The 23,558-nt window shown below is 43.4% G+C and overlaps 4 protein-coding genes across 11 annotated transcripts in view; 2 read left to right on the top strand and 2 right to left on the bottom strand.

The window, feature by feature from the left end:
• The window catches only part of LOC117783196 (protein slit), a 57,771-nt gene extending 53,544 nt beyond the window's left edge, over window positions 1-4,227 (top strand). The window contains 1 exon segment of the mRNA XM_034620465.1: window positions 773-4,227. Within this exon segment, the coding sequence (XP_034476356.1) occupies window positions 773-3,073 (2,301 nt within the window). The 3' untranslated portion in view covers window positions 3,074-4,227.
• Window positions 4,228-5,142: 915 nt separating this feature from the next.
• Window positions 5,143-11,319, bottom strand: LOC117784973 (nuclear pore complex protein Nup214). Its single transcript, XM_034622838.1, has 9 exons — window positions 11,282-11,319; window positions 11,082-11,174; window positions 10,863-11,001; window positions 9,034-10,793; window positions 8,793-8,974; window positions 8,381-8,722; window positions 7,127-8,319; window positions 5,524-7,063; window positions 5,143-5,459 (listed from the first exon to the last, which is right to left on the bottom strand). The coding sequence occupies exons 2-9, from the start codon at window positions 11,115-11,117 to the stop codon at window positions 5,435-5,437; spliced, it is 5,217 nt and encodes a 1,738-aa protein (XP_034478729.1). The 5' UTR covers window positions 11,118-11,174; window positions 11,282-11,319; the 3' UTR covers window positions 5,143-5,434.
• Window positions 11,320-11,456: 137 nt separating this feature from the next.
• LOC117783727 (receptor expression-enhancing protein 1) lies at window positions 11,457-19,727 on the top strand. Of its 8 annotated transcripts, XM_034621263.1 has the most exons (9): window positions 11,457-11,832; window positions 11,918-12,008; window positions 13,813-13,885; window positions 13,996-14,193; window positions 14,283-14,396; window positions 17,009-17,295; window positions 17,372-17,513; window positions 18,007-18,700; window positions 19,087-19,727. In XM_034621263.1, exons 2-9 carry the CDS (start codon window positions 11,977-11,979, stop codon window positions 19,104-19,106), a joined length of 1,560 nt encoding a protein of 519 aa, XP_034477154.1. In that variant the 5' UTR covers window positions 11,457-11,832; window positions 11,918-11,976; the 3' UTR covers window positions 19,107-19,727. The 8 variants fall into 8 exon arrangements, with proteins under 8 accessions (XP_034477154.1, XP_034477158.1, XP_034477160.1 ...); XM_034621267.1 differs by lacking the exon at window positions 18,007-18,700; XM_034621262.1 differs by lacking the exons at window positions 11,457-11,832; window positions 11,918-12,008 and having other exon boundaries at window positions 13,258-13,885.
• A 2,014-nt stretch (window positions 19,728-21,741) lies between these two features.
• On the bottom strand, window positions 21,742-23,394 carry LOC117782802 (CCHC-type zinc finger protein CG3800). The gene has a single exon (XM_034619844.1). It carries the CDS (start codon window positions 23,173-23,175, stop codon window positions 22,651-22,653), a length of 525 nt encoding a protein of 174 aa, XP_034475735.1. The 5' UTR covers window positions 23,176-23,394; the 3' UTR covers window positions 21,742-22,650.
• Between the last annotated feature and the right edge of the window lie 164 nt (window positions 23,395-23,558).

The following is a 23,558-nucleotide window of genomic DNA, read 5'->3' as shown; positions in this document are numbered from 1 at the left end:
TTGGTCGATAAATCGGTTTCCATGAAAAATCGACAACTCACAGGAGATTGTTTATCGTAGTTAATTTGTAGAATTGAGTTTGGTCGTCAAATTTTTGTTGAACGACCGTAATAAATAACCCATCAACTCGATATTTGCAATTCGATCTACAATTTTCCGATATATCGACAACTCGATACTTATTTTAGGCGATTTTCTATTCCGATATAAAGCTCGATGTAAAGTTTGGATTTACATCAATAGAAAATAATTAAAAGAATGTGGTATATAATATCTATTTAGCACTCATTTTGTTGAAAATGCTCTTATTTATGCCAAGCTAAAAAAAAAACTTACAAAAACATAATATTAAATTAATTTAAGAATATTAAATTGCTTTGGAATCTATAATATACTTTGAAAAAGTCAAGATTAAGGCATGAAAAAGGCCATGTCTGAGAAGCTAATTTCTCACGTCTGTAATTTAAACAGGAGTAGTGAAAAAGTGAAGTAATAATAGAAATTTTTTAACAAGAGTTAAAGCATAAATTGTATAGAAGAAACAAATTCTTAAAATTAAATAAACAATAATAATGCGAGCAGGGTTGGATATATTTTACTAGATCTCACTTTGTAATAAGTATGAATTCATGCATGCAAAACACATGAATTTGCAGGGATTAATGCATGCTATACATACTCACTAATAAATAGTAATTGTTATAATTTAAAATACAAGTTTATACTAATAAGTCTCTATGTTTTGCTCTCTTTGTGCTCTCTTTATTCACAGGTGCGCATGGTATGCAGCAATAATCGCAAATACATCAAGAATTTGGATATTGTGCGCAAATGTGGATGCACCAAGAAATGCTACTGACTGAAAGATGCGACTACCCAATTGCTTATAGGAAGCAATAGCAGCTTAGATGTTAGCCTAGGAACACATTTAAATTTAACTTATAATATCAATGATAACTATAATAATAACTTTAATAATAATAATAATACTAATAATAATAGTAGTAATAGTAGCAATAGCAGTAGCAGTAGTAATAACTTTAGTCTTAAGCCGCAAAGCAGTAGATTAAATAACACGGGGCAGCAGCTGGGCGTGGCTGCTGTTGAGCAAGTTGAAAAGGGGCAGGAGGCGGAGTCAGATGACTATGCCATGGAGGACATAGATACAGATACAGAGCGCATGCAAGCGGATCTCTATGACGATGACGATGACGACGATGATGATGATGATGATGATGGTTTAGATGAGGAGACGAGCTTATTTGCAGATGACGGCGATGAAGATGAAGACGACGAGGAGCCGGAAGAGTTGCCAGATCCCAAAGGTCTGGTATCGCCTGCTGCACAGCAACAACAACAACAGCAGCAGCAGCAGGAGCAGCAGGAAGAGGAGGATATGGGCTATGATGAGGATGATGAACGCTTGGCGCTGGAGCGACCACGCACAACGCGTCCTCGTGCCGATGAGGAGCATTTTGTGAATGAGGAGGGCAGCGGCGGTGGCTACAAGAGTCGCTTCAAGCCGAACAACAGCTTTCGACTCAGTCAGCTGGAGAAGATACGCAAGAAGCTGCTGACGGAGAGCCAACAACAACAGGAGGCAGCGGCGGTGGCGGTGGCCGTGCCGAGCACTGCGATTGATCTGCGCGAGAGCAGCGGCCATTTTGCTAACGATGATGAGGATGGCGAGGATAACGATGACGGTGTCGATGATGAATACGCTGACGGCGGAAATCGTGATCGTGCTGGCTTCTTCGATTCACAGCGCTCCAAGGGTGGCGGCAGTGCATCCGGCTCGAATCAGCATTATTTCCGCAAGAATAGCAATGATGCCATTAAGATCATATCCACACCATTGGGTAAGGTGGGCATTGTGTATCAACAGACGCCCACGGATGGCGAACTGGATCAGCAGCAGCAGCAGCAGCAACAGCAGAAACAACAGCTGGAGCAGCAGGCACAGCAGAAGCCAGCGACACAGTTCACCGATTTCGATGCCCTGTCACCGGATCCAGAGAGCAGTCATCGTTTTCCATCGCCACATCCGAAAATAACGCCTGTACTAACACCCGATGGCAAGGTGGCGCTGCTTTATCGCGGTGATTCGGAGAGCTCCAAGTACGAGCCCATACGCAATCTAACGCACAAGTACACCACCAACAGCAACGCCGCAAAGAATGCCGAACAGTCCAAGCCAACGAACGAGGACAGCTCGGATGATTCCTCCTCCTCCGATGATTCCGTCTACACGGACAGCGAGGATGAGAGCGCTGGCGATAAACCCGCTCCGGCATCAAATGCAGCCACTGCGACGCCAAAGCCTCTGCAGCCAGAGATCTTGGAGCCGCCAGCACATGCACCAAATGGTGGCTCCTTTATAATCCGGCCAACGTCCGACTCGCTGCTGCCGATGATCAATCGACCGCTGTCCGAAGTGCTGGGCATTAAGAAGAATCAGTTCCAGGAGACGCGGGTACGTGATCAGCTATCCAATATGGGCGGCACAGAGGCCACGCCCCGTTCGCTGCTCGCTCAGCCAGACCAACAGCCGGAGCAGAAGTCAACTGGCAGTCTACACTTTCTCACCAAGGTCAATCTGGCCGAGTATCCCACAACGAAGCAGCAACAACAGTTGCCCACAGGACGTGACTTTGATTTCAGTCGGGATCACACCATGCTGGATGAGAGATCGCGAGTCAGGGAACTGGAGCAGCAGCGGGAACGTGAGCGGGAGCATAACGAAGCCACCAGCAAAGGAGGCGGAGGCACTGAAGCCCACACAATTGCCAATGAGCAGCTGCTGTCCAAGACGGAGGTCATTAATCTGGCCATAATACCGCAATTCGATGAGGACATGGAACGTTTGCAGCGTCTGCACGAGAGCAGCGGCATTGGAAGCCGGCGACATCATCGGGCCCGGCATCGGCACAAGCAAACGGAGGAGGAGCTGTCTGGCATCCATTGCGTCATGCAGGTCATGATGGGCATTGCGGCTGTCTCCACCGTCTTTGGCATGCTGGGCACCTTCTTTAAGCAGCGCATTTTGGATCAGCTGCGTCTGATGCACTGGTAGTACAACAATGGGTATTCGATCAGTATCGAATACCTTCCCAACCGAGTCCCAAATCCAATGATCCCACATAAAGTCTCGTCATCATCGTCATTAGCAAGCAACCGTCATGATCAAACCTTTACTACTATACTACTATCAAGCGAGGCAACACTTTTCCATTTACTACTACTACTACTACTACTACTGCTCATATATACTCATACCATATGCCATTATTATATATATACTATATATACTATCTTATAAGTAGAGCTGGAATACAATCGTTGGCACCAGCATTCATTTTCCCAAGCTTTTCTACATTTCTTCTTTTGGCTGTAAATCAACCAACTATTAACATTCTGTTAACGTCACATTAACAGCCGAGCTTAACATAACAGAGATTTGCAGGCTGATTTACAGCCTAAGCCATAATTTGATATTTTGTGCCCACGATTTCCAACTTTACTACCCTATATACACCCATATATATGCATATATATCAACAGCTAATACTTATACTATATTTTATGTATCAAGGAGCGGTTCTTCTCAGCATTTTCCCAAAATTTCTCGTATACTTCCGCTTCTTTATATGTGACAACATATTAATAACTTTTATACATATATATTTATATATATATATATATCAACTATATACTTACTAGCAAGCTACCCAGGCGATGTACATATAACAGCACATTATAACTGAACCATATTTATATGTATATGAACGCAACTGTAGCCCCTGCCGAAATTGCAAAAAAAAAAAAGTAAAATCCAATGAAAAATTCCCCATTTTCCTCTTGTTTTCCAATGCCAAACTCGTTTCTAAATTTAACCACTTTTGTATCCTTTTTCTAAATTTCATATTCACTCCACAAAAAAACACACACACACACACAGACACCATTAAGTGTATAAGCTTTAAGCAAGTCATTGCATGTGCCACGCCCATACCGCACGAACGCCCAAAAAAAAAACCATAAGAAAAGAAAAGAACATTCCTCCCTCCTGACTGCGCCCCGTCAAAAAGAATTGAATGTAGTGAACAGTTTCCCTTTGTAGATAGAAAACAGTTGTTAAAAGATTGAAACGATAACGATTAACGATAACGATAACACTACAAACAGCCGCACACACAACTTGTAACGGTCGTTTTAAACGCGCCGTGCTCTCAAAGAAACGAGTAATAAGATAATAATAATAAGAGTGCATAACGAAATTCAATTTAGTTTAAAAACGTTGCTCAACAAAACAACAACAACAACATCAACCCGAACAACAACAATTTAACGAATTTTCAACAATTGTTGCAGTGTTTTTCCTAGAATTAATTTACAATTTAATATTAATAATCTAAAATAATAATAATAGAAACGGTAACTAAACGAAATGTGTGCTAAACGTAACTAATATTTAAACTAAAACGAAAGAAAATCCTAATTATAAATCGGATAACAAACATCTAAGCTGGGTAGTCGCATGTAAATCTCTAACAATTAACAATTTACCAACCTAAGTTAGACCTAATTAATTAAAAATATAAAACAAAAAATAAGATAGAAAAACAAAAAAACAAATCGAAATGCATTTACCTTAACCTATAAATATATATTTAAATATATAATTATTTATACTAATGCTGTATGTATGTATAACTCTATATGTATATGTAAAATGTTTTTGACTATTTTTCACTATTTATATGCTACATATATAGTATATATACCATATATTATATATGCTATATGCGATACGTATTTTTTTGTCCGCATTTTTTTAGTTGTGTCTTATGTACATGTACATGCATATATATGTATGTATATTATATATACTATATATATATTTTTATTAATGTATAACTATTCGCACTAATTATATGCATATTATTGTATATGTATAACCAATTGAAAATATAATGTGTAATAGCTGTTGCTAAAAAGTTATCTATCAGTTTTTATTATTCTTCATTATTATTCTTGTTTTCCTGATGTACAACGGCAACGAGTCCAAAACTATTCAACGGTCTAAAAATTCGAAAATTGAATATTTTGAAATTAACAAACATTAAATGCAAAAAAAAAATGCTTTGATTTAACTGTGTGTAATATTTATTTGGTAATAAAGATGACAAGTATGTTCAAAAGTCAAGTGTTATCATTTCGTCTCAGGGTCTTATAATAACTTAATAAGCCACAAATGCTTATTCACTAAAGTGAAGGAAGTAAAAAAACACATTCGTAGTTTCCAAATCGACATCGCTTTGGTCGATGATTCGAAGAGAAAATATTTATATATGTATATTTAAAGATTTAAATCATATTTATTTTGAAACTGAATTTACATTAATCCACTTAACGGAGACACAAAAACAAATGCTTAACGATAGTTCATAAAAGAAGAGCTGCAATTAAACAAGAAAGTCATTAAAATATACGTATTCATTTGGAAGAGAAGAGTTAACTCACCCGCCAAATGTGGACTTTTGGGTATTAGAGTTGCCAGTTTGAGCCAGATTTCCAAAGGAGAGACCGGAATCGGTGCCGCCCAGTGTTTCAAAAATGTTGCCCTCCGCTGGCTTCGGTTGTCCACCAAAAGCTGGAGCAACTACACCCGGGCTGTTGCCAAAGGTGCCAAATCCCTTGGGACTGCCGAATGTTGGACCTCCACCAAACGTAGGACTCGCCCCAAAGGCCGGACTGCCGCCAAAGACGGGCTTGGCTCCAAAGCCGCCGGCGGGCGACTGTTGCGTCTGCTGCTGAGGTGAACCGAATCCAGATTGAGCCACTGAAGCGCCAGTGTTCTGGGCAAAGCTGCTGCCAAATCCGCCCGCTGCCGGAGTTGTCTGGGCAAAGGAACCAAAGCCGCTGCCGCCACCAAAGATGGAACCACCAGATGCAGCTGGCGAGGATGTATTTGCAGCAATGCCACCAAAAACGGAGCCACTACCAAAAGCCGTTGGTTGCGCCTGTGCTGGGCTAGCATTGTTGAATAAATTACCACCGCTGGATGTAGCCGACGCACCAAAGACGCTTTGGCCAAAAATGGAGCCTGTGGGAGCAGCTGCCGTTGGACTTTGTGCGCTGTTGCCGCCACCAAAAATGGAGGTGCCACCAAAAGGCGTAGGAGTGCTGGTTCCACCGCCGAAAATGGAGCCACCAGCTGGTGCTGGCGATGCTGCTTGGGAACCAAATCCGGTGGGTTTCACCGCTGCTGTGGCAGCTGCCGCCTGGCCAAAGATGTTGCCACCGGAGCTGGCTGTTGCAGCTGGAGCGGCTGCTGGACTGCCACCAAAAGGCGAAGGACTGCTCTGGGCAGCAGCTGCGGCAAAGAGACCAGTGGGTGGTGGTGCTGCAGCTGCAGGAGAGGCGCCAAAGACACTTGCCTCCGGCTTGGGCACATTGCCAAATATATTGCCACTGGGCGGGGTAGCTGCTGTTGTTGCCGCAGCTGCCTGAAACGGACTGGCAACTGTTGCAGCAGGTGCAAATGTGTTGGCACCGCCAAAGATCGAAGTGGATGCATTGCTAGTTGTGGATGCTGCCGAGCTGGTGGCTGTCAAGGAGCCGGCTGGCGAAGAGCTGGCCGTGTTCAGGCTGCTGAATGCATTGGAGAAGGAGAAGCTGCTGCCTGGCGCTGCAGTTGTGGCTGTTGTTGCCGCGGGTGCTGCAACTGTTGCCGCTGCTGTTGCTGTTGCAGTAGCAAATGTTGCTGCAGTTGTAGCTACAACTGTTGCAGAAGTCGTGGCAACTGTTGGAGTAGCTGTTGTGGCAACTGTTGGAGCAGCTGTTGTGGCAACTGCTGCTGTTGGTGTTGTGGCAACTGCTGCTGTTGGTGTTGTGGCAACTGCTGCTGCTGCTGTAGTTGTGGCCAATGTTGCTGCTGTCTTGCTGCCGCCATCTGCAGTGCCTCCAAATAATCCTTTCGAGGCATCGCCCAATTGAAAGCTGCCAGCAGCAGCCGTAGAAGGGCTGCCAAATCCGCTAAAGATGTTGGCCGGAGGCGCATCTGTGGAGTATCATATGGATAAATTGATCAACTGTGGATAGAGTACAACAATTGATGACTTACCTGCAACATTGTCTTTCACCTGCGGCTTACAGATGTTAACCGAGCCAAAGAGATTGTCAATGGACTCCTCCTTGCTGCCGCTGTTGCTTGCCTCGCTCTGTGGTGCAGCAGCTTTGCCAAAGCTGAATGCTGCACTTGCCACAGGCTGCGGAGCTGTGCTGTTGGAGCTGCTTATCGTCTCCTGGTTGCTAGCGGCAGCTGCAGTAGTGGCAACAATAGCAGCAGCATTTGTTGCCACAGCTGTGGTGACACTCGGTGATTTGGGCGAAGCTGCCGCATTGCCCAGCGATGAACCGAAGCCACCAAAACTGAATGTGGAGCTGCTGCCAATGGTGGTGCCAGCGTTGCTGCCAAAGCCTGCAAAGCTAAAGGGCTTCCCGGCTGGCTCAGCAGCAGTTTTAGGAGCTGCTGTGTTGGTGGTGCTGCTGATGGTGCTGGTTGCTGGCTCAGCAGCTGTTGCTTTGATCTCCACATCCTTTTTGACCTCCACTTGCTTGGGTTGCTCCGTTGCTGCTGCTGTTGGTTTTGGTTTTGTTGCATCCATTGGAGCAGCGCCAAAGCCAGCGAAAAGATTGGACGAAGCTGCGGCTGGAGCCGACGATAATCCACCAATGGACAGTGCTGACTTATTGCCACCCAACTGGCTAAAGCTAAAGGAAAACGGGCCACCGCCAGGCGTGGTTGTTGTTGCAGGTTTGGTGGCGTCAACAGCGCTTAAAGTGGTCGTGGGTGCAGCGACTGCTGCTGTAGTCTTTGAAAATGAGCTACTCTGGAAGAAGCCAAATGGCGCTGGAGCAGCAGATGCAGCAGGAACAGCTGTTGCTCCTCCTGTTGTTGGCATAGTTGTTGTCGGCTTGGAGGCTGTAGGCTTGGCCATCTGGTTGGCCACAACAGCTGCTGTAACAGCAGTTGGAGCTGCTGCAGCTGCAGCCTGAGTTGCTTTATGCGCTGTCGTTGGCTTCACATTGGCTGCAGCCGTCTTCTTGTTGAGCTCTGCTTTGAGTTTCGTCTCTAATATGACCTCCGACTTGAGACCTACGCGATCTGGACGCTGTGGACTAATGATGTGTATCTTGTGGTTCTGCAACAGTTGACGTATACTCTGCAATTTGTGCATCGACAGCTTGGCGCGATTCGTTTCCACAGCTTGATTAAGACTCATCGAGAGTATGGAGTCGGCAAGTGTGTCCACGCTGCAAGAGAGGAAGTTATCAGCTGAATAACACACATATATCCAGCTTATTCTATGCTTACGCTTCATTGTTCCGATTGCGATTGTTCTCCTGGTTGATTAAAGAGGATTGCAACAGTCCGCGTTCCTTTAACTTGGCCTTGATACTCGTCTGTTTGATGCGCTGATCGGAGGCCAGATTTTGCAGTCGGGTCAGTCGCTGATAGATGCCCTCCAGGCAGGGCATATGCATCTTCGACTTGGAGTTGCGACGCAGCACATCCTGGTACTGCTCCCACTGGGTGTCAATGTGCTGCTGAGCCAGTCGCAGCTGCGCCTCATTGGCCGCCAGATAGCTCTGCAGACGAGCCAGCAAACGTCGTCCAGCTGCATCAAAGCTCGTGGAGCTCATCAGTCGTGTAATGCTGTCGAAATAAACATTAATATTAGTATTTATATTACTTAATTTACTTGACGATCAATCGAGCTACTCACTCTGGATTCCTATAGACATCCAACTTGGCACGGCACTCGGCCATCATGGCATAGGCTTCACTCAGAGCATGACGCAATCCCTGCACGTCAAGTTCGAATTCCACATCATTGGCCTGGTCATTCAGCTCCTGCAGATCATCCAGACGCTTGGCATAGAACTTAATTGTGGAGGGGGATTCAATCTGCAAGAGATTTCCATTAATAAACGTTTAATATACAACAATTAGACAAGGATTCCCACCTGGGAAAGCAGCGTCTTTGATTGTTGCTTCTGCTGCTCGATTTGCTCACTAAACGCATTGATCTGGACACACATGATCTCGGCAATGACATCGTCTATTTCACGGGTACTAAACTCCGTGTTCTTGCCCGCACTCGATAATGGTTTCATGGCAGCAGCTCCTGGAGCAGGAGCCGGAGCAGGAGCGGATGCAACTGGCGTAAAGGTGGGCGGCACAGTGTAGAGTGGTTTGCTATTGTTGGTCTTCATGGGAGCAGCTGACGATGCCATCGTAGCAGGAGCAGGAGCAACTGCAGCGGGTTTCTCCAGCTGTCCAAAGTTCGGTGCCGGATTAGCCACAGGTAAATTGAATCGTGGAGCAGTTGTTGTAGCAGTTGTAGCAGCAGCAAATCCGCCAAAGCTGGGAGCAGGCATGGATTTAGATGCAGCGGCAAAGTTAAGCGGAGCACTGGAAACACTTGGAGCAGCAAAAGTGGGCGGCGGTGCCTTGATGCCAGCATTGGCAACATTGCCAAAGCCGGCAAACAATGAGGGCGGCTTGTCCTTCGTCGGAGCGGGAGTCGAAGTGACCGTGTTGGCCGTAAAGGCGAAGGAAATGTCAGACAGAGCAGGATTTGCTGCTGGCGCTGCTGTCAATGCCGCTGCTCCTGCTGTGCCCTGTTGCTGCTCCTCAGCGCCGAGTAGCTTGTCCAGGGCACAAAACTGTCCGGATGTATCTGCCAGCGGAGGCGGAGGTGAGCAGACGGAGGCAACACCTGGCTGCAGGTTAAGGAAATTGAATGAGAGCAAGGTGCCATCGGTGCCCAGGACATGCACCATGGGCATGCTGGGCAACAGCTGCTCATTGATGGTCAGCTGATGGGTTGTGGATGTGTCGTAGACAAAGCCCAAGGGAAAGGTCTCATCTTGGGTCTCCTCGCTCAGCGGCAGCTCAATGCGCGCCTCGTCCAGCAGCGTCAACTGCTGCCAGGTGGGCGTGTCTCCCGCCTCCGTGGTGCCCAGCACGCCCACTTCCACGCCATTCGCCGAGCTGACCAGGAGCAGATTCCACTGCTGCACATGCGTGAAGTGGAACTGATGATTGCGCGGTCCATTCAGGCTATAGCAAATGTCATAGTAGTTTGTATACGTGGGTGCTCCCACCTTGGGTGCATTTATGATATACAACGCCGGATTGCAATCCTCGCCGTGCTGCAGAAAGATGGCGGCAAACTGGAACGTGGACAGCCAATGGACAGCGATCGTATCGAAGGGTGCATCATGCACATTTGGCGGGCACATCAGTGTCTTGGCCGGGGTCAGATCCGGCTTGAACTGCTGCAATTTTCCATTGGGAAAACCCAGCACGAGCTGTTTGCCTTTGGGTGACCAGCAACCACACTTCACCTGCTGACTCTTGTCCAGCGTGTGCAGCTCAAAGTTGCCGCCATCCTTCAGCACATACATGGCCAATCCGCCGTTGCTGAGGACGACCGCCAAGCTGTTGGGCATCACGGGATTCCAGAGCAATTGCACGGCATGCACAAAGTCCTCGGGTGCCAATCTTATGTTGTACAAAGCACGGACCTCGGGCGTCATAAAGGATTGCACTGCATAGATGAGCAGCAGACTGGTGCCGTTCGCCTGTGTGTAGTTAATGGCCAATAGATTGCCATCGGCGCTGCAGGACATATAGCTGGGAACATGAGGCAATGCCACACGACGCGCCAACGGCTGCTTGCCACTTGTCCTGGCAGCGGCCACATCCTTGATAATGATCACTGCAAAACAGAAGAAACAACTGAAATTATCTGTATACCTGTATCTGTATTTACAGACTTCAGACAAACCTTTCAATTCCGGCGCCGTTGGATTGCCGGCAAAAAGCAAATCGCGACTGCTGGAAACCGCCAGTAATTTCACATTGCTCCTTAGATCGCCGCATTTCCGAAAGGCAACGAACTTGTCATGCAACTTGAACTGCACATCCTGCGCATACAAAACACACGTTATAAATTTAGTTAAAATAATACTATAATTCTATTTCCATCAATTGCTGTTGTGCTTGCCTGTGTGTCTTTGCAGTTTGGAGCATTTAGCGCCATTTTCGCAATCGCTTCGTTGCGGCCTTAACACGTGCTGGGAATGCTGCTACACAGACGCTGCAATTATATTTAAGCAGTTATAAAATCTTGCTCTTACTAAATGTACAAATAAATTGCTGACACCGCCAAATTGCGTGCAGCAATTTAATACAAAATAAACCAACCGACGAAAAATCTGCGAATTCGCGTTGTGCACAATCGGAAAACAATTGCTACTCTTATCGATATAAGTTTGTATCGATATCTTGCGGACACTATCGAAAGCTGCATTTATGCTGGCAATGACGTGAAAAAAACAGCTGCTGCCGAGTCGATAGACTTTTCGATATGTTTTCAAACGCATATACACATCTCCAGCTGTGTTGTTGTTTGTCTGTCTCTGTCTGCGTTTTTGTTTAACAAAAGCATTGTTCGCGCGCGCAATGCTACTAAAAAGTGCATTAAATAATATAAACGATATTCAACAAAAAATGTAGTGAAAACGATTTGCCAATTAAATTCTAGGAGTGCTGCGCAACACGGTGCTTACTGCGTTGTAGTTGTTGTTTCTATCGTTGTAATTAGCAAACGGAGAATCAAAGCAAGCAACAAAACAAGAAAAAAATCATAGCTTCAAAATTAGTTTGTTCTTTCGACGAGTACACAGAAAACTAAGTACGAAATACGTAAGAAAGAAACTAGGTGAACTCTTTCGCAAGGAAATTCTAGCAACAAGGTGAGTAACATTCACAGTTAGCTGTGAACAAAACGCTGCTCCTTACATTTGTTGTAATTGAATTTTCGTTTTGCACAATTGACAGCGCCAGCGGCAGCGCAGCAGCAGCGAAGCGTAACAAAAAGGACGCGCAAAGCTTTCAAAATGATCAGCAGCTTATTTTCACGGCTTATAATGTGAGTAGAAACCCAATTAGAACTATGAAGAAAAAAAAGATTTCTTTGGCTTGGCCGAAGCTTAAATACACTTGCAGAGTTCTTATATTAAATGCAAACAAAAATAAGGAGTATTAATTGAAATTCGATGCAGTCGAGTAAATGGAGTACCTGATTCATCATTGATTGTTACATGTTTTCTGACTAATTCGTAAAACACTCTGCAAGAGTAGAGGAGGCCAGCAACACCAACACACATCAACACACACACACACACAAACTCGACTAAGTGTTTTTGTTGTTGCTGACCCCCAAAAATTTGTGAGCGAGCAAAACTCTTTTTGTGTTTTTTTTTCAAGTTTCTGGCCTTGCCTCGTATAGTTTGGTTAATTTTATTGCTTGATTCTGCTTCCTAATTGTGTGGGCGTTACGCTGTGATTTCTCAAGCGTTGCCAGCCAGCCAATTGTTTGTTTATTAATCAGCGAAAGAAGTTACCGTTACCCGTTGTCGTTGTGCATCGTCAAAGTCAATTGAACAAGCGCCTTATTTGGTATTGCATGCGTGTGAGTGTCAGTGCTGTCAACTTTTGAAAACAGCTAGAAAAAGCTAGAACATCTGCAATATAGCCAGACTAAAAATTATAATTGTCGATTTTATACTTCGCATCCATTGAAAATAGACACAAGGATGCAACGCCGACCCTATAAAGAATATATATTCTATTTCAGTTCTCAAAGCTAGAAATGCAAAAGTTGGCAATATATTTTAATAAGATAAAAAATAAAATTGGTTACAACTGTATACAATAGTAATCTCTAGTAATAATAATTTGAAATATTTCAAGTTGCTTTTTTTGTGAATTCTCTCCGCGATTGACACTCGAAAACTCCAGATCTGACTGGAAAATAGCTGAGTGGGCAACACTGGTGAGTGTGAGTGTGAGGTTGACGCACTCTCCTTCGCCTTGCCGTGCCGCAATATATGGGCACCGACAACAACAACAACAGTTGGGAGGCCAGTCGATATGTTTCTCCATGTAAACACTTGCCGCAAAACTCCATGCAAATTGTTTTTGCTCATATATCGTATATAGTGTCTCCAATCAAATCTCAATAGAATCTCGCTCAGTTTTTTTTTGGGAGCCACAAAGACTGTCTGTCTCTATCTCAGTCTCTGGGTTTTCTATTAATAGACGAAATTCTGTGGCGAGCATTAGACGCTCTCGGGTTTGGGATCGGACTCGGGCAGCTGCTGCCAGAAAAGTCAGTGCGCGTCGTTGTAGCTGCGAGGAACGACGACAAAGCGGCAACACGCTCGGCAATGCACGGCAATCGCCATGAGCCGGCCTAGCTATCTGCAGGAGCAGCTGCTCTATCCGCAGCGACCGTCTAATATTAAACGCCTACGTCAGCAGGCATTGCCCATTTACGGACGCAGTTACTCGCTAGAGGAACAGGCTCAAGCAGCTGCTGGGAATTTTGTGCCCGTTTACTCTAAATTTCTATATCCAAATCAGCAGCAACAGTTGCTGCAACAGCAGCTGGGACTGCACGATTCACTCAATTCCCTGGACAGCGACTATACGGACTATGACTATGATGGACCCTACATTATGGAGCAGCCAGTTGCAGTAGCAGCTCCTGCTCCTCCTGCACCCGCTTTAAATGTAGTGCAGAATCTGAACGCGTTGGGACGTCTGTTAGAGCTACTGCAGCGTTGGCCCCTGCCCCGTCTGTCCTTCAACACGGCCTGCATTTGCTCGCTCATCATTATATTTATAGCTCCTCGCACTTGTGCTCAGAGTTTACTGTTTCCCGCTTTCAGATTGTTCTTCGGCACACTCTATCCGGCCTATGCCTCCTACAAGGCGGTGCGCACAAAGAATGTCAAGGAATATGTGAGTATAGTGGCAGATGAAACGAGAACTCTTCTATGAAGTATCTCATGAATATTGTATCTCATTTTCATATATACATTATTCTCACTTGATTTCATTTGGTTTTACAGGTCAAATGGATGATGTACTGGATTGTCTTTGCCTTCTTCACCTGCATTGAAACATTCACAGACATATTCCTGTCCTGGTTCCCGTTTTACTATGAGGTCAAAGTGGTAATTGTCTTGTGGCTGCTATCGCCAGCCACAAAGGGCAGTTCCACTTTGTATCGCAAGTTCGTGCATCCCATGTTGACACGACGTGAACAGGTGTGATCTATATGCATATGTATACATATATATTGCGTGTATATCCGATATATATGTGGCTCTCTCTCTCTTTGTCTCTTTGTTTGCAGGAAATCGACGAGTATTTGAATCAGGCACGCGAAAGAGGATACTCGGCGGTGCTTCAGCTGGGCTCCAAGGGTGTCAACTATGCCACGAATGTTATCATGCAGACAGCCATAAAGGTAACTCAAACAAATGCAACACCATCACACGCATAGCACACACACGCACATACACTCTCACACACGCACACACACACATCAAATCATGTGGCACATTTCTCAATTGCTTCTACAACAAATTTGCCACCAGCGACGTTGCATAAAATGAAAACTGGGCAGCAAAACAACAACAAACAACAGCAACATCAGCAGCAGCAGCCGCCTCGTAATGCCTCAATTTCAGTATAGAAAAAATGTTTGCGCAATGTTTTCGCTCACTGCCCCCGTTTCGGTGATCATCTTCATCATCATCATCATCATCGGCATCATCATTAATAAGAGAGAGAACCTCATCGTCAGCATCTCGAGCAGCTGCCGCGTGCCAAACGCGCGTCGACATCGTCATCCCCGTCGTATACGTATTTTCTTCGTTGTTTTCATTAACTTTTAAATTATCATTTAAACAAACAACAACAACAACAAAGTGGATTGATGTTGCCCTCTCGTGCCATGTTTGTTTCGATTCGTTTTAGTTTGTAGTTTTGTTTTAATATCTCTCTTTGTGTGAGTGTAACTAGAAGATAGAAGATTAAAAGCCATGTAGCAATACGAATTGTAATAAAATTGAATACATATACTCCTATGCAGATCATAGATATACTTATACAACATCCAAAAATCTATATGTAAAACGTTCTCTATAACAAAACAAATTATTTGTTGCGTTAGTCCTAATTTCAGTTCAATCTCAAGCATGTAAACAATTGAGATGTGAATGAAATTTGTTTAGATATTGCAACAAATCTGATGGGGTCAATATATGTACTTATTTTCCAGTGACTATTCAGCTATTTCAATTCTTTAATCAAACTTGAGTTGCATACAATGAGCATTAATCATCATGGCCAGGCCACTGTGTGTTTTTTCTTTGTGGCTCACCACAAAGACCATGCATATATAGACGATATATATATATATTTAAAGTACTTATTTTCATGACAGAAGTGCCTTTGTTAGCTGGTCAAGGAGTCATTAATGTCGAGCATTTCCATTTCCAGATTTTACTCTTAAAATCTAGTTCAATTTAACATTCACTTTGTTTTACTTTTTCTGCAAATTTAACCAACTACTTTTCTGTTCTCCATATTTATACCATGACGTGTCTAATTTCCTTATGCAACTGTTTACACCACATTCCCCACATATTATGACAGCTCATTTATAATTTAGTTGATTAAGCTTTGTAATTAATACGGTTTTTATTTGATTACTAAGCCTTGTATTTTAATGTAATTGAGAACTTGTGAATGAAAGAACAACTGAAATATTCTATTGCTTGAGAAAACAACTTTTGCTAGTGACAAAATTAATCAATAAATAAATAGAATATACGCTAGTGAGGGAAATATTTACAGTAGTTTACTTTGTAATATTTTTGATATTTATTACAATTGAAATCAGTTAACTCTTGTGAGTAAATTAGTAACTAATAATAAATTACAAATGTGCACTGATGCCAGATTCATATATATGTATACAGTTTGTATATATGGAATTTCTGTGTAAATCGAGACCTGGTTGCACTGCAATCGCAATTCAGATACTTATTTCTGCCTCTAGGGTAGGGCATATAAATAGACACGGGAATAGCATGAGTCGACAAAATGAAACAATGTGAGTGTGTGTGTGTGTGTGAGTTGTGTGTGTATACTGTACTCTCTTTGAATTGCACTTTTTTTCATATACATATTTAATTTCAAACAAATTAACTTTTTCGTTGGCTTTATTTAATTAACGTTTTTCCTTTTTAATTTTCTCACTTACGTTTCTTTGCATTTAACTGACAAATAATAAAACGAATCCAACACCTGCACCGCCTGCCTGCCACTACTAACTGCCACTACCTGCTCCACAATTGCCAAGACCATTCAGTTGGCCTCGACATCGACAACGGAGATGCGCGGTCTGCAAAACTCGCAATCCGCCAATGAATTGTCCCGGGATCATGATATGCTGGATGCCAATGAGTTATTGCTGCCACGTTCCAGCTCGCTGAGCGGCATTGAGACGTACAGTAGCCAACGGATGATCATAACCGAGTTCAATGAGGAGCAAGCCATCGCTGAGCTCAATGCCAACGATGCGGGCGCAGCTCGACTCCGTGATATGCCCGTGAGGAAGACGAGAACGACCAGGGCAACGACGGCAACAGCAGGTTCCACAACGTCAGCAGCTGCTGCCAAACGAAGCACTCGAGGCGCCTCAAAGTCAAAGCTGCACGAGATTGCCTCCGGCGATGCTGGCATCAGGGGACGCCGCAAGTTGCGCGAGGCGACACCCGATGTGGATGTCGAGGGGGACTAGATCGGCGGGATCTCGCATAGAACCAGATGATAGCATCGCATGATACTCAGCAAAGCAAGCACGCACAAAATTAAAGCGAATTTGTCATAGAAACACACGAAACATTTAACCATATCATCATCAACAGCCACACTATATACAATACAAGATAGTTTTAATGAATATTTTTTAACATTTTTACTAGAATATTTATGGTTTAGTTGTAATTAAATATTATATTATATATATACATAAATGATGCCAATTCACAAGTCTCTCGCTTTCGAAAGGGCGGCGGCAACTTGGTTCAGACCATTAAGAGGAGCTACAGCCTCAGCGATCTCAGCGAGCCCGATATGCATCGCACTCAGGATGAACTGGATGAGGTGATGTCCTCGTCCGTAATGATGCGACCACAACCCACACGGCTAATGCGCCAGCGTCACCACACACCAGTGGGACGTTCCGCCAGCGGCACACGCCATTCAACTGGCATGTATTTCACCGAGGTGGATGTCACCTCGCCCTCCGCCTCCTCATCCGCCTCAACCTCTGGCAAGCACGCTGGCGATTTCAAGTGAGTTTCCAACTGATCACAATTTATGGTCCATCAATTTTAACACACTTTCATGCACACTCACACACACCCACAGCTACAACATTCGGAGCACAGATGACATCAGCTCGGGTTACTCCAGCGCGGAGCCGGTTAGTGCGCCCATGGGCAGCGGTCTTAGTCGCACCTCATCCATGACAAATGCATCCAAGGCTCGTGTGAAGTCCAAACGCAATGAGGTAGGTCAACTACTTGCATTTATCCGAGGTGTTGCTCAGGGATTAGGAATAAATCCTGTCATAAAATTCAATTTTATGCATTCTGATGGGATTTCTAATTGAAGAATGTTTCGGAATGGTTCAGAAAATTAGTTAAAGATATTTCTCCAAAAATTGAATCTCAATTACATTACAAGTCAAGGTATTTAGTAACACCTTGGGTTAATTGTAAAACTTTTAGATAAAATAGTGATTGATATGAGTAATATCATAGTTGTCTAAAGGCATTATGATTAGCTTTTTAATAAGAATCCAAAAATGTAGTGCTAATGAAAATCGAATTTAGTTTTATTTTTTGTTAATTATAATTGAAAATTATTTCACTATCACTACTTTTTTCACTGCTAACAAATTGTCATTTTCATTAGCACTACTTTTTTTGCAATGACAAATGCATTAAGAAAGTTAATTGGCTCCGACACTGATTTATATGATATGATAATGATTCGATTAGCAACTGCTGGAAGATATGCGAGCTGAGGTATATTTAGAGAATGAGCGTTACTTTCAAGTGGATAGAGCACAACAAGCAGCAGCTCTTGTCCAGAGGCAGTTGCAACTACAAATTGTGGAAAGCGAGGAGGAGAATGAGATGCATACAGAGGATGATGATGATGATGATGAGGATAGCTTCCATGAAGCATTGCCATTAGTGGATGATGTAGAATACACAACTCCAGGTGTAGATGAAGTAATCGAAAAAGCGAAGGAACAAGTGGAAACAGAGGAACTCACTGACAACGAAGAGTCCTTTAAGGAAGCCTTAAATACAGCTCAAGTTGAAACTGAGAGCAATTTGGAGACTGCACAAAACCCACAAGAAGTTAACTTAAATGTGGATCCCTTTCTGTTGGTTGTCGCTGAGTCGAGTCTGGAATTGGAGGCAGCTCAAGGAGCTGCTAACCGAGCTCGTCCAGTGTCGCCACGTGAGCTGCTGGCAACGCTGGAGGAGATCAAGCACAGTTTTCGTGCTCAACTGGAACCGGAGACGTCTCAAATGTCACCAATGCGTCCCAAGGCGCAACATGCCAAGGGACGTGCACCAGCTCCTCCTCTGCCACCTCGAAAGGAATCCCGTGCGTCACAATCCGCTGACAATGTGAGCATCACATCAAACACCTCACATCAGTCGGAACGAAGCAAGTCAGGTATCGGTCATCTATTCAAATCCTTGAAAGATAATATGCTACGCAACAGCAACAGCAGCAACAACAACAGCAAAGCTAACCAGCCGCATGATGAGGTGGATGTGGGGCTGAGTGCAGCTAAAGAAACGCGGATTTGATGTAAGCCCAGAGAGATGACGCTAAAGTTCAATTAAAATCAGTTCAGTTCCGTTCAAGATCATCATCCAAGTGTTTGTTGCATCGCCTCCACGTCTGCTCTTAACTACATGGTCCCCCTTCTTCACTTGTCCCCCCTTTTGTATAAAGCCTTGCGTTGTCTACTAACAAACGATTTGCATTTTCAGCATGTTATTGATATGCCTCTTAGATGGATTCAGTCTAACCCTTGTTCTTTCATCTCATTGCAGGACAAATCCATGTCCGCTAGCTGCACAACTTTGCCTCGCATCAGCAGCCGCAAGGCGGACAAATCTCAGGCAACGACTGCTTCGGGCCAGGCCAAAACACGCAGCAAGTCCGACAAATCGGAGAAGTAATGCGTGCACCTAAATCTACCAAACTTTACTTACTTATAAACGATATACATATATCTATTATGTCTATTCCTGTCGAGAATGTTTTTTAAAATTAATTTGCTCGGTGCTCAAATTGGCCAATGAACAAACAGAAATAAGCAAACAAATATAAACCTCATGTTTTAGTTTAAATTGTAATTAATTAAATACTGATATTATAGGAATGTTAGTGATGATCTTTGATCGCAAAGATCCCAAAGTTCATCATGATAATGATACATATAATTTGTTTGTGATTACGTTCATAGTGTTCCACTTAAATTTGCATAGATAATACTGATATTTGAATATGGATATTCGTTTCGTAGATCGTTAGCGTTAAGTGATTGATGATTGATTGATTGATGATCCTATGCTACATCCAGGTTATCAAGGTTCTATTGTACTAACCAAAAAACCAAATTAACTATTGATATCTAGTTTAAATTCAATGCATTACAAAAATAAATAATAAATATATGTAAATGGTAAAACATTGCGTTTCATTATATGATAACATAACTTTATTAATAAAAAATATCCTGTCTTTTATTTTCGAAAATTTGACGGTTATTTTAAAACGGAAACAAAATATGTAGTGTTAAACTAAATACAATAATTAATTGCTCATATAAATAACTTAAGACGCTTTCCTAGCATAAATATCGTAATTACCAGACAGTATAATTACTTAATAAGTACATACAACAATTTTAAGTACATAGACACTTATCAAAAGCATTAAACCATGCCGAGACCTATAAAAACGTGAAAGAATGTCGTCGATATCACAGTAAGCGACTTTACGATGCCCTACAAAACGAAAATTTAGTTTGAGACTGGAAAATATGCGCTTGTTTGTGGGATCTAAAATTCAATTTAATGCCGAATGAATTTTTATCCGTATTCATTGAAACCTACCAGCTGCGGATTATATCTATCCAGAATTTAAATGCTTCGAGTTCAATTCACAAAAAAATTTTTAAAAACAGATCTAATTTACTTTAAAAACTCCTAGCTCGAAAAACACTATTTTTGATTAAATTTAGAAGAGAAGGTTTTATTCGAAGAAATCTTTTGATTCTTAAACGAAGAGTAGATTAATATTATTTTTGCAGTCTTCTTTTCCGCTTTACTTAAGAATTCGACTTGTTTGATTCAATGAATATCTTCTCTTAAGTCCCCATAAGCGTTATATTTTGTATCCTAGTTGAATATCGAAAAACGAGAATTAACCTTAATTTGGAAGAAATGCCGATGGAGGGAATAGAATTTCCAGTTTCAGCCAGCTTCAAATCGTGACTTCAATACAGACCTGTACAGTGTACACATAACTATGTACATATCGATGTATACTCCCTTTTATCCATTTGCAGCTTTACATGACATGCAAAGCACAAATACATCCATATATTAAGCAGCCAGTGGAGTGTATGAAATGGAAAACTGCAAGTGAAGAGTACCACCAGCGGCTTGGAATTAACGTTCGGCTTGAAGAAACTTGCCGTCTGAGTCGCACATGCGCAGCAGCTGATGCGAATGCTCACTGACCTTGACCCTCAATCAAAGCGAGCGGAGAGCAGAGAAGAGCAAGAGCAAGAGAAGAGAAGAGAACGCGATGCGCATGCAGCACCAGACAGACAGCGAAACTTGTTGCCAAGTGCAGCAAAGCAGACGACGCAGTCAAGTTGAAGTTTTGCCCCCAAGCCGCAAGCGTCTCCAGTCCATTACACATACACGCATGTATATGTGTGTGTGTGTCGCTTGCAAGTTTTCACCATTAGCAGCTCATGGCGACGACTGTACTTTGCTTAAAGAATCAGCACATCCACACATACACACGCAAGTGCTTTATTTCCACGTGTATGCATGTGTATTTGTATACACCGTAGGTATCGTTGCACAAGGAAGCAAAGCAAAGAAAGCGACGTACACACACACACACACAGCTAGAAACAATGGCAGAATTTTTGCTTTATGTGGCGGCACCTCCACCAAGCTGACTCAGAGACACACAACGTGAGCGCGTGAGAGGGAGCGAACGAAAGAGAGAGGGAGAGAGGCCATCAGCTGCCGCGACATGTGTTCGCGCAAAAATCAGAGGGGCAGCTGCTGTATTTGCCGGTTTAGAGAACAAGAACTGGAAGCCAAACTGGTTGGCCAGGCGTCCGAGTACAGCTGGAAAGGAGGAAAGGGGATCTGTAAAAAAAGAAAAGTTTTTGAAGAAAAAGACACATGTATTTGTGGGGTTATTATTATTATTTCTTTTGTCTCAAATCAGCAGCTCCAGCATTTTAATTTACAATTAAAAAACAATCACAGTGATATTTGAATTTTCTCATCATCTTCGTAGTTCGCCTTGTTTTTTGTTTGTTTCTGTCTCGTTACAAGTGAAAAAGTTTTTACAACTGAGTCTGTTTCATCTGTCTCATCTTCATTAATTTCATGCTCATTATGCAGCTTTTTGCTTTTCGTCTACTATATATCCATATCCATTGTTCTTGTTTCTGCTGTTCTTATAGCTAACCTAGAGATCTTGCTTATTGATGATAGGTGAAGTGCAAAAGCTCGCCGGCCGCAGCTTTATGGAGTAACTTGTCTCTCTCCCTCTTCGCTTGCTTCTACATCTTTTATATTTTGTTGTTTATCTTTTGCGTGTTGGAACTCCTAATAGGATACTTTGTAATACATATTTATATATATATATTTATTTTTTTTTTTGTTTTTTTTTTATATCAATTTTCTTGTTATTTAAGGTAAATTATATATTCTTATATAGTTTTTGTTTCCATTCGTTATAATTGTAATTAGTAAATTCAAACACGTTTGCAGCATAATCATAATATAGTTGTTGCTATTTTTGTTGCCTCTGCTATTGTTGTTGTAGTAGCTACTAAATACAACGACGCGACGTTTGTCTGTCTCTTTTACTGCTCCCCATCTGCACAGCGCCGGCAGCTTTATAGTTCTTCTTCTTGTTAATTCCCTCGGTCTGCTGTTCATCGTGCTTTCTCCTTGCTCTTCCTCATCGTGTTCATCTTCTCTTTGTCGACAGCAGGCTCAGAGCTTTTGGAATTAGAGATGAGCTGCTTAGATGATGGTTAAATATATGTAGGTGTAGGTGTAGGCATGTATGCATGTGTACGAGTATGTATCTGTGTGTGTGTGCGTGAGTGTGTTTGGGGTTGTTTTTCTTGTGTGTGTGCGTGTGTCTGTTGATCTTGACTTGGTTTTACTGATTGGTCGCTTCTGCTTCTTATTGTTTGCTTTTTGCTGTTCTTGCTGTTGTTGTAGTTGTTGTTGGCTGGCAATTGATTTTTTTCATTAATTTTTTCTTTTCTTTTCATTTCTTTTTATTTGACAAAACATTTTCGTTGATTTCTCAGCGAGAGCGCTAACTTCTCAGAGAGCTCTCTCCTAGTTGCGTCCTCCCTTCTCGTCGCATTCGCGTCTCAGATGTCCGCTCTTGCCGCAGCCGTAGCAAGTCTTTGACGTCTCCGGGCAGTTCTTCGAGATGTGTCCGGTGCGGTTGCACTTGTAGCAGGAGACATTCGCCTGTCCACCGCCGCCGCCGCCGCCACCACCGCGCTCGTTGCCCGATCCGCGCTCGTTGACCGCCTCGGGGCAGTTGCGCACCCAATGTCCGGGCTTGTTGCACCTGTAGCACGACGGATTGTCGGCTTGGGTGCAGTCCTTGGAGATGTGGCCAACGCCGTTGCAGCGATAGCAACGCTCCGCCTCCTCGGGGCAGGCGCGTGCAAAGTGCCCAAATTGATTGCATTTGTAGCACTTTTCACGATTGCGACGCATGCCGCCGCCACCGCCACCATCCCGCATGCCGCCACCACCGGGTCCACCGCCTCCTGGTCCACCGCCGAGACTGCAGTCCCGGGCAAAGTGGCCCGGCCGGTTGCACTTGTAGCACGTGGCAGACATCGACATTGTACTGTACTTGAGTTGATTCGATCTGTGTACAACTCTCTCTCTCTCTATCTTAACCACACGTTTCACACACACGAGTTTAGCTACTGCTGCTGCCTGCACGACCTAACTGACTTGCGTTAAATGCAAAAAACAAAACTACAGGATATGCGAACTTCGCTCGCCGTAGTTTTTTCGACGCCAAAAATTAAAATGGCTACCACACACAAAACTAGTACAATGGTATCGACAGAAATTTAGTATCGAGTATGGAAAAACGCCGCTGAGCATTCACTGCACAACGCGCACACAGGGATGCTTTGAATACAATATTGCAACACTGCAACTCCACGAGGTTGACATTGGTACCAAACACTTGCAAATCGTGACGAAAATTTCAATTC

The sequence above is a fragment of the Drosophila innubila genome, assembly GCF_004354385.1.
Source record: "Drosophila innubila isolate TH190305 chromosome 2R unlocalized genomic scaffold, UK_Dinn_1.0 1_C_2R, whole genome shotgun sequence".
Classification (NCBI taxonomy): domain Eukaryota; kingdom Metazoa; phylum Arthropoda; class Insecta; order Diptera; family Drosophilidae; genus Drosophila; species Drosophila innubila.
Note: the sequence above shows the minus strand (reverse complement) of the source record. Positions and strands in the feature narration are given on the sequence as shown.

Coding starts and splice junctions, on each gene's coding strand:
- LOC117784973 (XM_034622838.1), bottom strand. CDS start 11,117: ATGGCGCTAAATGCTCCAAACTGCAAAGACACACAG. Junction 8,723..8,792: donor GATGTCTATAGGAATCCAGA/GTGAGTAGCTCG, acceptor TTATTTCGACAG/CATTACACGACTGATGAGCT. Junction 7,064..7,126: donor GGTGAAAGACAATGTTGCAG/GTAAGTCATCAA, acceptor GATACTCCACAG/ATGCGCCTCCGGCCAACATC.
- LOC117783727 (XM_034621262.1), top strand. CDS start 13,325: ATGAGCCGGCCTAGCTATCTGCAGGAGCAGCTGCTCTATCCGCAGCGA. Junction 13,886..13,995: donor CAAAGAATGTCAAGGAATAT/GTGAGTATAGTG, acceptor TTGGTTTTACAG/GTCAAATGGATGATGTACTG. Junction 17,296..17,371: donor AAGCACGCTGGCGATTTCAA/GTGAGTTTCCAA, acceptor ACACACCCACAG/CTACAACATTCGGAGCACAG.
- LOC117782802 (XM_034619844.1), bottom strand. CDS start 23,175: ATGTCGATGTCTGCCACGTGCTACAAGTGCAACCGGCCGGGCCACTTT.